General features: G+C 52.2%; 1 protein-coding gene across 1 annotated transcript; it reads right to left on the bottom strand.

Moving 5' to 3' along the window:
• Positions 1–1,641: 1,641 nt before the first annotated feature.
• Positions 1,642–7,794, bottom strand: SLC30A2 (solute carrier family 30 member 2). Its single transcript, XM_087445752.1, has 8 exons — positions 7,773–7,794; positions 7,128–7,376; positions 6,402–6,548; positions 5,513–5,666; positions 4,599–4,755; positions 3,737–3,842; positions 2,513–2,647; positions 1,642–2,031 (listed from the first exon to the last, which is right to left on the bottom strand). The coding sequence occupies exons 1-8, from the start codon at positions 7,792–7,794 to the stop codon at positions 1,886–1,888; spliced, it is 1,116 nt and encodes a 371-aa protein (XP_087301878.1). The 3' UTR covers positions 1,642–1,885.
• Positions 7,795–12,971: the final 5,177 nt, after the last annotated feature.

Here is a 12,971-nt window from a genome sequence, read left to right as displayed (position 1 = left end):
ACACTGAATTGCCTTGGCATGGCATTGCCCATGGGGAGGGCACTGCCAGGCCCAACAGCTCACACTGTACCAACATGCAGCCCAGAGCAGGTCCCCAGCCCCTGCTGTAAAGGGAAGCCTAGGGGAATGAGGCAGAAATCCCAGACACCTCGCACTGGCTATGTGACTTCAGGCAAGTGACTCAATGTCTCTGGGGCTCAGTTTCTCATCTGTAAAAATGGAGGATGGCAATGACTGTTTCTTGAGAGGGTATAAGGACTAAAGCCCAGGATCCAGGTTCCTGGGGCCTGCCATGGCTGGGGGGAAGGGGATATTTGATTCCCCTGAGATTGGGGTGGAGGGGAGCTCGGCCACCAGCAGTCCCCCACACACACACTTCCAAGACAACACAAATGACTTTCCACACATTTTAAGGGGCTGAAGAACCCACTGACCTAGATCACAGGCAACCCCAGAGGACAGTCCTGGAAAGGCACAAAGAGGTCATCTCACAGATGGGAAAAGAGAGGCTCAGAGGGGAATGTGAGTAACCAACCCCTCCTCCTGCCGCCACAGGTCAGAAGACAGTCAAGACAAACTCAGTGCTGCTCCTGGGGAGGCTGGGGAGCCCACCTGGCTCTTCAGCAAGGCAGCCTCAGGCCTCATCTCTCCAGCGTGGTGATAAAAGTAACCACTCTCCAACAGCCACCAGGTGCTTCGCAGACTTTGGCTCCAATCCTCACAAAACCCCGTGAGGTGGGTGTTAACATTCTCAGGGGACAGACTAAGAGACTGAGGCACTGAATTGCCTAAGGGCACTTGCTTGTAATGGCAGAGACAGACCACTAGATGAGGGCTACCTGATGACGGGGCAGGCTGCCTCCTCTGTGAGACTGGGGACAGGTCTCCCCCTGCATCTTGTAAACACAAGCCACCCCCCAATTCAGGAATCTTCACACATACCCCAGGAAGCCCTTGTCTCCTGTTCCAGTGCACAGGCCTTCCTTGTCCTCCAGCCCCAAGTTCAGAGCAGGTCAGGCCATACTGGCAACAGAGCTGGCCCAATCATATCTGATTTCAGGCTCTGCGACCCCCGGGATACCATCAGGGCAAGAGAAGTGGCCTGGGGACTGTGAGGCTGTTGGGGAAGGACCCAAGCTGAAGTCTCTGCCCTCTCACCCCCATGGCAAGGGCTGTTGGCACAGCTTCCTGGGCTGGGGAATAAGGAAGCAGGAAACCAGGTCTTTTCCTACTCAGAAACCTCCTCCCTCCAGGAAAGGGAAACATTTGGCTCACAGCTGAAGTGACTAGGGCACAGACAGGCCTCAATGTCCCCTGGCTCCCCATCTCAGGGGGACACATATGACAGTGCAGGGTCCTCACAGCTCCCCAACCCCCATAGTCCCTTTAAACTATATTGTTAGAGGCAGAGGGAGGGGGCTCTGTTCCAGAGCTTCTTTAGAGGTTCATAAGGCAAAGGCGAGACACACTGAAAAAGGGAAATGGAACAGGTAGGCGAGGGCATGTTGAGGCCAGTCTCCTCTATCACTCCTCATGTGCCTCCCTGCATTTCCCGAGGCTGGTGGTAGGAGAGCATTAGCTGAGGATTAGGCACAAACCCAGCCCCGCCAGGAGCCGACCCAGGAGCTGGAGCAGCGGGGTCACACTAGCTTTGCACCTGCCGAGTCCCCATCCTGAGGCTGGCTGTAGTCAGATGGGGGATTTAGGGGAAGAGCCCCATCCTTGGAGTGGGGCAAGGCTCCTCCACAGTGAACATGGAGCAGAGGTCAGGAGAGGGACCCCGGTTTACAGCCGGGGTAGGCAGAGTCTTGGCTGGGCCTGGGGGACACTCAGCCCCGCCATCTGCAGGTCCTGTCCACGCCCCAGTTGGCACCTGGCCAGGCAGTCAGTCCGACAGGCATTGGCATGCCTGACAGTCCTTCATGTCCTCAGAGTAGTTCTCGATCTGGATGGTCATGGTGTGGAAGTGGAACTTCCCCTGCAAGCAGGCACTGGCCGCCAGCAGCACAGCCTGGGCGTCTGCATTCTGAGCTGGGGGCCAAGAGGACACACCAGGGGAGGCACCAGAGAAGCGTTTACTCACTCTTGGGCCCTTAGGAACAATCAGGAGCCTATCTTACACCCAGCCCCCAGCAGAACAGGATGGGGGACCATGAGCCATCAAGGAACACCCAGATTCCACTCCTGCACCAGGCAACCCTCTGCTTCCCGTGCCTGGCACAATCCTGAAAGGGCAGGAAAAGCACTGGCTTTAAGGCTTGGAATCTTTCCTCTGCCATTTATTAGCTGTAGAAGCCTGGGCAAGTGACTTTACCATCCCACTCCACCCCCAGCTTCAGTTTCTTCATCTATAAATGATCAAATGAAATACTGTGTGTAAAGTACTCGGCATGGGGCAGGGTTCAACACGTGGGCTCTGCAAGCATCTGAGGTTGCTGGACCCTTTGGGGATGGCCCCAGGCCTCTGGCTGCCTCTCTCCCTCACCCTGCCCTGAGTATCCTGACCACTCACCGATGGCAATGTGGACAGACAGCACGGGCTGGGCCATGGTCAGCGCCCAGATATGCAGGCTGTGCAAGGCTTCCACCCCCTCCACAGACAGCAGCAGATCCCGCACAGCCGTGAAGTCCACGCCCTTGGGGGTCCCTGAGGACAGCAGGGACAGGGGCTGAAGAAAACTGCTTCCTCCCACCCATGCTCGTTCCTGCTCCTCAAATGTCACCTCCCCACAGAAGACCTCCCTGGCCGGCAGATCCGACACTGCCTCACCTCCCAAATGATCTCCATCACGTCACTCTGTTGTAATTTCCTCTTCACACTCCACACCATTGGAAATTTTCTTATTTGTTAGTTTCTTGTCTGTCTCCCCCTCTAAAATGGAAACTCCCTGAGAGCAGGACTGTTTTGTTCACCACCGTATCCTCAGTGCCTAGAACAGTGCCTGGCCCATAGTAGATGCTTAACAAATATTTTTTTGAATGGAAGAAAGAAGGAAAGAAGGGAACTTGGGGATCCCCACACCCACATGGAGCATTATCATCATCACTTTTATCTGGGTCAGTCACCCTGGAGGAAAATCTCTGACCTGCACCTGGACACCTGCTGACCCCACACTGGCACCCAACTTCAGACTGACCTTGACCACACAGAGGCACATGACTCAAGACCCTAGGGCACCATGAAAGCCAATGAATGAGTGTGGTAACTCAGGGCAGACCATTTGCCACCCCACGAGGCCCAGCCATGTCCTCCCCAGGCAGGAGCCGCAGAAAGGAAGGCCTGGCTGGAGTGGCTTCAGTAGCCTTGTCCAACACTGACTGTCTTTTTCTGAGTCTCTGTCTGCCACCCTGTGCAATGGGAAGCATAATCCTCACCCCTTTCTGCCTGAGGGAAGGCAACTGGAGAAAGGAAGTATATGGGGAAGGGCTGGAGTGTCAGGTGCTACAGACACCACCCAGAAGCCACCTGACTAGGCAGGGAGGACACATCTCAGCAGGGAGGAGGCACCCTTGGAGCCAGGGGGAAGGTAAGGCACGGTCCAGGGGACATTTCCAGGAACAGCCACACCTGAGGGCCCAGTTTGATGCCAAGATTGGCCTGGAGCCCCAGGAAGTTTCCAGCCTATGCCAGGCTCCAGACCACAGCTCCCCGCCAGTGTGCTGGGATTCCCCCGCCCTGAACTTCAACTAGAGCTGGGGAGCCAAGAGCACAAAGGGAGCCCCAAGCCCAGGTTACCTTCCATCAGCACCAGGATCACATCTCTCAGGACGGTCATGGTTGTCCCCAGGACCAGGATGGAGAAGAGGAAGGTGCAGATGGGGTCTACACACTTGTACTCTGGCTACAGGAAAAGGGGAAGGCAGAGCTGGGGGTCACCACCAACACCTCAGCTTCCCTTCTTCCTTCCCACCCAGCACTGAGTCAGGGAGAGGGTCTTGCTGCAGAGTGGGCATGAGCCTTACCCTGGCCCTGCCTCCCAGCTCTCTACCTTTCATTCCGTGTCCAGAAAAACAGGCAGGACAGACCACAGTTCAGGATAAGGCACCATCCCTTCCCACCCTCCTTGCCTAAGGGACTGAGACATGGACAGAACTAAAAGGAATCTTAGACATCATTTGGTCCAACATCCCCATTTTATAAATGGAGAAATTGAGGATCAATTAGAACAAGGGACTCACTCCACATCGCACAGCTAGCAAGGGGTGGAGCCAGGCTCCAAACCCAACAACTGGCTCTTTCCACTACACCACACTGCCCCTATGTGGTAGGCAATGTTCGGGCTTCAGCAGCACACAGTCCTGGGTTTGAATCTGGCTCCACAATTCACCAGCTGCTTGACACTGTGCAAGTCACTGAACCTTTCTGGGCTGCAGAAAACAGCACCACCTACCCTTCAGGGTTGTTATGAAGATCAGAAGTGCTGACACATGGGAGGTGTTGGATAAATGTTCCTTCCCTCTCCCCATCGTTTTGCCCAGAGCTGGAAGGGAGCTAGAATCTGGAAAGGGACCTGTGCAGAGAGGAGCCCCCAGATGATCTACACTCCCCTGCTCTCTCCCACCCCCACAGCTTATTTCCCTCTGTCCCAAGCTCTGACCTTGAAGTATACAATATAGGCTGCCACCAAGATGCCCAAGCTCTGCAGAAAATCTCCAATCACATGGATAAAGGCAGCTCGGACACTGAGGTTCTCCTGCTGCTGGCTGGTGTCATGGCTGTGCCCATGGCCAGACTGGTGAAGAGTCAACCCCATTCTACAGAAGTGGAGACAAGCCAAGGGGCTCACTGAGGTAGCAGGTAGATGCCACCCATTAGGGCTGGCCTCCGTTGAGCAAAAATCTAAACCCCCCAGACTGCATGAGCCCTTTGGCCATGTGAGGAACCCAACCCACATGGCCTTGGTTCAGAGGGCCACAGGAGGAAGGGCTCAGCTCTTTCAGAAACCAGGCTGAATCTGGGCACAGAGATGCCCCAGTGTCCAATCTCAGAGTAGGAGGGCACCATGAGGTCATCTAGTTCCCCCCACCATGTCACAGATAGGGAAGCTGAGGCCTAGAGAGGGAAGTGGCTTGCCCAAGGCCACTGAACAAGGGAGAAAGCCCAAATGAGACCCCCATGCTCTAAACACCCTGCCTCTCACTGAGACCAATTTCAGGCACATCAGCTTGAAAAGGGACTTGGATTCTGCCCCTAGGGACATCCGCTCTGGCAAGAACTAGACTCACCCCTCCCCACTCCAGGTATGAAGCCTCCCAGGTTGTTCACCGAAATGTATGGGAGGGGGTGTAGAGTTGATGCTGCCCTAGACTTGTAACTCCCGATGGCCATGGCCTAGGCCTAAGGCGGGACCTAGGTGTTCCAGGTGCCAGAGCTCAGACCATTAGGGAAATTCTTTTCCTGTGGCCCATACTGGAGTGCGGCATGGCCTCTTTCCACCGAGAGCAGGCACGTAGGTAAGCATGTGAGAAGTGGGAGGAGGGAGGACTCACAGGGAAACAAGACCACACTCACATGATGTTCACGGCCACAGCACAGCCTGACGTGATCAGCATGGTTCCCCCCTCAATCTCATAGTCCCCAGAGATCAGCCGCTCCACCGCCAGGTACACCAGTATCCCAGTCACGACCCAGATGGACAGCACAGAAAGCAGGGCTCCCAGGATCTCTGAGGAAGAACCCGACCCCAACACCAATCTTAGCATGGGGCTCTAAGGCTAAGGAGGCCTCCCCTTCCCTCCATGGTCTCCTCTCCACCTCCCAGGAAAGTCAGAGTCTGGGTCTGAGTGAGCTCTGCTCAAGATGTGGCCGGCATGGTTGCACCTTACCCTACCACTCATACATCTGAGAATGTCAGAGCTGGAAGGAACTTAAGAAATCATCTGGGTCAACCCTTTTTGTTTTACATGTAAAGAAACTGACTGATTAAAATTTATACCTATTGCTCAACTGGCAAACTGAGACTCTGAGGAAGAGAGGCTGGGTCATCATCTCCCCCCAAGAGGAAAATGACAATACAGCCCAGAGATGAACTAAAAAGAGTTTAAAGCCTGAATCTTCCAGAAGGCTCTGCTGAACTTTCCTGCCCCCCAGAGCTGATCCAGGGAGTTATGTGCAGAGTTAATGCCACAGTCATTTGTTCTTGAAGTTTGGCCATTTCATTTCTTAGGAAGGTAAAGTCTCCCTCCCTGCAGGCTGGGAGTTCCCAGAGGACAGAGGATCAGGGCTCCCCCATCAGACAGAGAGCTCCCAAAGGACAGAGGCCAAGACTGACATCCTCTTCCCCCATTCAGGTCACTCTCCTGGCCTCACTCAGGGTTCCACCCACTGCAGCCACCCAAGAACCCATGTCTGGACCAGCCTCCTCTCCCAACCCCATCCCCATCCCAATCTGGGCCCTCACCAGCTCGCTGCCAGCCGAAGTTCATGGTCTTGGTGGCTGCCCGGGAGGACATCCAGAGGGAGAAGAGGCTGATGAGCATGCTGGCAAAGTCAGTGAGCAGGTGGGCTGCGTCTGTCATGACCGCCAAGCTATGTGCTAGGTACCCACCTGCAGGGGCAGGAGCAGAAGGATAGAGGGTCCTTATCAGCCAACTTCCCAGACTGTGTGCAGCAGGGAAATCATGGGCTCTGGAGAAAGACATTGGATTGGGGACCTCTCTATCCACTGGCTTGTGTAACCATGGACAAGTGACTTATTTTCTCTGAGCCTCAACTTCTGCTATCTGTGAAATGGGACTAACGACATCTACTTAGAGGGTAAATGTGAAAATCAAGTTCAAACAGGGCCTGGAAAGCATGGTAGGCACTCAGTAAACGCTCTTTCCTTCTAGGCACTCAGGCCTTCCCTTACCTACTAGTTGTGTGTGATCTTGGACAAGTTACTTAACCTTAACGTGCCTCAGTTTCATCATCTATAAAATCAGGAAAATAACAGCACCCATACAACAGCACAAGGTTGTTGTGAGGACTGCTTGAGATAGTGTGTAAATAAAGGACTTATCATAGTAAGTCTTCAATAATTAAGGCTATTAGTATTAATATTACTGGGAACATCCAGGAGAAAGCCTTTTGGATCATCCAGACTATCCATGCATCAATTTCATTTAATTAGCACAAAAGTCCTTACCAATGATTTCCCCAATCATGAACACCAGGCAGATGGCAGAAGCCACACAGAGCTGGCGCCCTGCTCGCTCCTTCTTGGGGTCACAGTGACTGTCAAGACCCTTCTGGGCGTGGCAGTAATGGTTTCTTTTAGTGGCTAGCTCAATGGCCTGCAAGTCCAGGCCAGGTGGAGGCAGAGGGATCCAGCCAGACCCATCCTGCTTCAGAGATCCCTTGTAAGACCTGGCCGCAGAGGAAGAGAGAGGGGAGACTCAGTTCCGAGATGGGGTAAGGAGGGCTGACTCCAGTCCTGTCTCTCTGAGGGGCCTTGGCATTCCCATGTGTCCAACTGGAAGAACAGCTAAGGACACTCCAAGCTCGACAGTCCTTGAGGAGTGACCAGAAGCCCGTGTTCGGAGGTGGGTGCTGAGGGAACGACCAGTCCAGGAGTCTTGGGGCCTTGGCCTAGGGTGTTCCCTCCTCCCGCATCCCTCCCAGGGCCCCGAGGAGGCAAAGACCTTGGGAACTGGCCAAGGGGCGGGGCTGGTCCAGCCAAGCACGGAGAAGAAACAACGCTAAGGCTCAGGGAAAAGGGCAGACCCCCATCTCGCGCACTTGGGGACACAGGGCCTCTCAGGGCAGGGCTGCCAGGGGCAAAGTGCCGGGCCTGGGGGCGGGGCTTCAGGCATCCGACTCCCCACTAGTCGCAGGGTTCAGAATCTCTGCTCAGCCGCGAAAGAGGGATGATCCCCGTGCCCACGCTCGATTTCCCCTTTTCCTTACCTCACCCCACCCCTCCTGTGTGGTCCCAGTTCAAGTCGCCGCCCAAACCATCCACTGCCAGGATGGCGAGCGAGGAGGTGCGTCTGATGCAGCTCAAATTCCCGCTCCTTCCCAGGCTCTCGCCTTACCCGGCTCGGGGCCTGGCGTCCAACAGATGCTGCTTCTCCGTGGCCTCCATGCGGCCCCGCGCGCCCTGCGCTGGGTCCCGGAAGCCGCGCGCTGTCGCCGGGCCCAGTGCGCTCCTGAAGTTGCGCGCGGGACGCTCGGCGGCGCGCACTCACCTGCCGGCAGGGCCCGACGCGCCGCCCCAGCCGCCCCGGCGTGTGCGCCCCTCGCGCGCTGCTCCGACCCGGGCCTTGCCGGGGTCGTCGTGGGGCCGTCCCGCTGTTGCCCCAGCACCTGCTCCGCTCGCCGAGCGCTCCTGCCTCTCGGCGCCCGCCGCTGCGCCCCGCGTCCGCCCGCTTTATCCGGCCTCCGCCGCCCGGTGTGAAGCGGCCCGTGGCGCGTCGTGTGCAAAAGCCCGCGAGGAAGGGGGAGGAGGTGGCCGGCTGCAAAGGACGCCCCGGCGCAGCACCCGAGCACCGGGCCCCTGCGCTCCTGGAGCGACCTGGCCTGGGACGAAAAGCCTAACCGCCTCCGCCCCGCGCTGCCGCCTGGTGTTACTGAGTTAGGACTGGGCGACGGCTGCGCGCACTCTCCCCCGCGCGGGGCTGGCCGCGTGCCACCGAGAAGTTCTCGGACCTTGGTTCGTAGAAATCCGCTTTGGGTCCCCTGAGAGCAGAAAGGTGGCTTTTAGACTCAGAATAAGGGCTTGTGAGGCTAGCCTTGTGTCTTCACCTCAGGCTGGAGACTCCCGCGGGCTTGATCGGTTTCCTCCCTCACATTGCAGATCCCTGAGGTCGGCCGTGTTCTTCCGTTCCCGCTGGGGCTCCTCGGATGGGGGTATGCCTCCCTTTAGGCTGGGGCAGTAGCCGTCCTTAGGAGTGGTTGGACCTCACCGACCCATCCTCACCGCTGAAGCAGCGCCAGTTCCTCCTCTCCTGCGCGCTCTGATTAGAATCTGGGGTGGCCAGCTTTTTCTCCACTCCTCCATAGAGCAGTGTCGCGCTTCAGCAGCAGTCGCCATCTGGGCAGAGCTGACACCACCGCCACCACCCCTTCTCCCCCGCCCCGCAGCAGCTCACTGGAGCCCCAGAAAGCTGCTATGCATGGTGTTTCACCGTTCCCACAGCGGTTGGGGGCGGCGTGGCGATGGGGGGTGGGGCGGGCTGTGGCTTCGACGCTGGCCTCTGAGGGGTACCCTCTATATAGAAAGAACTTTGGGCTGGCGACCTCTCTGGCCAGTCATCCCCAGCGCTTTTGGTCGCAGGGACCATGGCTTTGGTAGACCTTCACAAACACAAAAGTCTATGCTGCACCCTGAGGACGAGGAAGGGCTGCTTCAGTCTCTCCCCCAACAAGAGTCATCTTGTTAGGGTACTAGGAGCAAGGAGTGAGGGTAGCAGTGGCATGCGTGCCTAGATTGGGTCCCCACTGAGTGCCTTTCCACCTCCTCTGGTCTCTGAGTGTGGAAAACCTTGACCTTATGCTTCCCGGCTTTCCTGGTGTAGTCTAAGACCCAGCGGGCTCAGCATAACCTGGAGAAGGTGTTAAAATGCAGGTTCCAGGTGTTAACAAGTAAGAGGCATAAACTGCAAGAGAAGCAAGAAGTTTATTTGGGGACTCAAGAATTGCAATTTGAGAGGCACAGATTCAAGTAGAAACTCAAACGTGCTCCAATTACAAGAGAGGGGCTCAGGGTTTTTGTGGGAAAAAAAGGAGGAGGATGAGGTCAGTTGTATTAAGGAAGAGTTCACTGGTGCTGGATGAGGCCAGGCTAGGTTTGTACTTCATAGATTGGCTTGAGATTGGGTCAACAGGCAAAAGGCTAGACTTGTACTTCATGCACTGGTTAGCGTTTGGTCATCAGCAAAGTCCAGTTTCATCAGTCCTTACAAGCAGGATACTCTTGGCCTTATTGACTTTTTGGAATGCTGGCAGTTTGCTGCAGTTTGGAAGATAAGGAACACAAGACATGCAAGGCAATTCCTCTGAAATGGCTGCTCTGGCTCTATTTTAATATGGCTCCACTCATGTCATCTTGCACATTTTCTCCTCTTGGTCAAGATCTTTCTTCAAAAGCATTGCTGATCAAACACTGGAAAGCATTGCTGATCAACTATTGGAAAGCATTTCTGACCAACCATCAAAGCATGGTCCCTTGTCGCCCAGAAAGGCTTATTCCCAGTATGTGATGTCCCACAAAGAAGGGAAAGCAGTTTCCTTAGGAGCCTTTAGGCCGCATTTGAGCAACAGGAACATCAGAGCAGAGAAAGGCTCTACTGCCAAGTTCTTTTAAGGGTAATCATCTGCTGCAGTTCCTTGAGGTTTCTCATGTGAAGTTGCATAAGCCCTGGTAATCATTTCAAAGTGTTGAGTAACCATTATCCAAGTGGTGTTTTTATAACATTGAGATATGCGGAGGAGATGAAGTTTTACAACAAGGAGAATTCCTATAATAACAAACAAAATGCTAAGTCCAAATTGGAGAATAGACCCAAACCAAGAGGCAATTCCTGAGGGCAGCCAGCTAAAGAGATCAAAGAACCAGAGGATGTCAGGGGGCACTGCATTTAAGCATTTGGCTTGTGCCCGAATTGTGTCTAGTTCTGTCTCTACCTTGCCAGAGGTGTCTACCCAAGTAAAACAAGAGGTATTTAATGTTGCCTCTTAAATCTCTGGAGGTCTGATTGGTTAGGCAAGAAGTTCTAGACGCTTAGTATAGTGAGTTAGGGGAGGAATGGCAGAGAGATAGGTAATTAAATGTACTAAAGTATTCTCTAGATTCATGTACAGAATGGGGCTTCTGATGACAAACCCAATAGTCAGAAAGATTTCCCCCTTTTGTAATAGATTGGGAGATACAGATGAGTATTGTCTTTCCAAGAAAGAGAGAAAGAAAATAAGGTAAGAAGCAACAGCGAGTAAAAGGTATACAGGCGTGGTCTGGCCATCTTGGGAAAGTTGTCCGCCTTAGTGTCAGCTGCCTCTCTTCTAGTCAACTTGATTTGGAGGTCCCCAGCGTTTGTGCAGGACTGGATGTCAGGTGGAGCCTTCTTTAGCTGTGAGATGTATCTCCAAGGTTCAATGCCTTCTAGTTCTGCAGCAGTGTAGGTGGTTAGGAGCACTTGGTCAGGTCCTTTCCAATGGGGCCCAAGGGCTGTCTTTCTCTGATGATACTTACAGAATATCCAGTCACCAGGCTGTAGACCGTGACCAACAGGCTCCTTTAAATTGGGATCTGGGAAAGCTTCTTTAACCTGTTGATAATAGGCTCGAGCATAAGACATCTCAGAGACTTACAGTATCTGGTCATACTAGCATAAGACAACAAGGGATCAGGAGTAGATTGTACCAATAGACATTGATCTGCTGGTGACTATCTCATGTGGAGTCAGTTCATGCTTTCCAAAGAGGGTACTGTGAACAGTCAGTGAGACCAAAAGTAATACCCTAGGCCAGGGGAGTCCAGTTTGCAGGTATATAACAAAATCTCAAAGACAATTAACATGACTAGAATCCTGTATCTACAAAGGGGCAAATATAATTTTTCTCTCTACCATTACCCTCAATTTTTTTTTACCAAAGATAATCACAGTAAAACTAATTTGTTTATATTAAAAACTTGGCCTGATTATTTATATAAGTGAAAATGAGAATACTCACTGAGAGTTTCTGAATTCTGGAGGGATAAGGTAGGGAGAAAAAGTAAATGTTTCATCTTTGTTCACAAAGGTATATCTTACCAAATTGTTGCTAGCTTAAGAGAAAAGATTTCTTTAAATCTGGAAAAACAAAACATTAGAGCATCTTCCTCAGTTCCTGTTGTCCCATCTAATTTAATATTTCTTCTGCTTGAATCCAGTTTTTCCATTAGTTTTCTCAACTTTGCCTGATGATTGAGGATGATAGGAACAGTGATAATTCCAAGAAGTTTGAAAGGTTTTTGTTACGGTTCATATGATTTGCCCAGTGAAGTGGGTGCCTGGATCACTGGAGACTGTGGAAGGTGTACCCCAAGTGGGAAATGCATTTTTTAACAGTTTCTTTGCCATTGTGAGAGCATCAGCTTTGTGACAAGGGAGGGCTTTAACCCATCTGGAAAACGTACGTACGATAACAAGAGCATAGTAATAACCCATACTAAGTAGCAGTTGAATGAAATTTAGCTGTAGGTGCTTAAAGGATCCAGAGGGAGAAGTTTGAGGCCTCTGGGGACAGAAATAGTTTTTCTTAATGCACTTTGGTGGGTGAAGGAATGAAAAATGGGGTTTGCCAGGTAGCCAGGAAGAGCCAAGTGGCCATCTTGGATTTCCCATAGCCCTGTTTGTTCCTTTAATTTAACGCCATTGTTTACCCATCTTAATTTCTCTGATTCGGGAGAAGACTGTTGCCATGTTAGAGGATATCTGGCTGGCAAAAGTCTGACAAGGAAAGGTCTTTTTTTTTTTGCAGAAGGAGAATGAGCTTCATCTATGTGCGTCATAACCTTTATAGGTTCTGTTGTTACTGCCTTCGCATGAAATTCAGCTAAAGCACTTTCCTCATGTTTAGTGTGAGCCTCAATTTTGATGACAGACAACATTTTATACCAGGATATTAAATTTCCAAGAATTTCATGTAATTTCTGGAACTCTTAAAACATATACTAATAAAGACATAGTATAAAGAAGGCTTACGTTATTTGCTACTTAACAATGCTTCCCATGTAATTTAACATATCAGATAAGCCTCATTAGTTTGATATCCATCTTTTCATAAGGAGAGAGAACAAATCTTTTTAGATATTTCAGAGATCCTCTGAAAAATCCCAAAGTTAGCTAGAGGTCAAAAAAGACTTCATTTAGAATCTGATTTGGGGAAGTTTGTCAAAAATATCAGAGATTTTAAAACACTTGCCTAAATAGGATCACAGATTATTATAAAACTTAATATTTAGTTATCTGTTTAACCAAAGTGACAAAAAGACTTCAAAGACAAATAT

The sequence above is a fragment of the Ceratotherium simum genome, chromosome 22 (genome assembly GCF_057802395.1).
Source record: "Ceratotherium simum simum isolate JZ-2026a chromosome 22, ASM5780239v1, whole genome shotgun sequence".
In the NCBI taxonomy this organism is placed as follows: domain Eukaryota; kingdom Metazoa; phylum Chordata; class Mammalia; order Perissodactyla; family Rhinocerotidae; genus Ceratotherium; species Ceratotherium simum.
This window is presented reverse-complemented; position numbering and strand designations above follow the sequence as displayed.

Coding starts and splice junctions, on each gene's coding strand:
- SLC30A2 (XM_087445752.1), bottom strand. CDS start 7,794: ATGCCTGAAGCCCCGCCCCCAG. Junction 7,377..7,772: donor GCCTGAAGCCCCGCCCCCAG/GCCCGGCACTTT, acceptor CTCGGAACTGAG/TCTCCCCTCTCTCTTCCTCT. Junction 3,843..4,598: donor CCTATATTGTATACTTCAAG/GTCAGAGCTTGG, acceptor CTTTTCCTGTAG/CCAGAGTACAAGTGTGTAGA.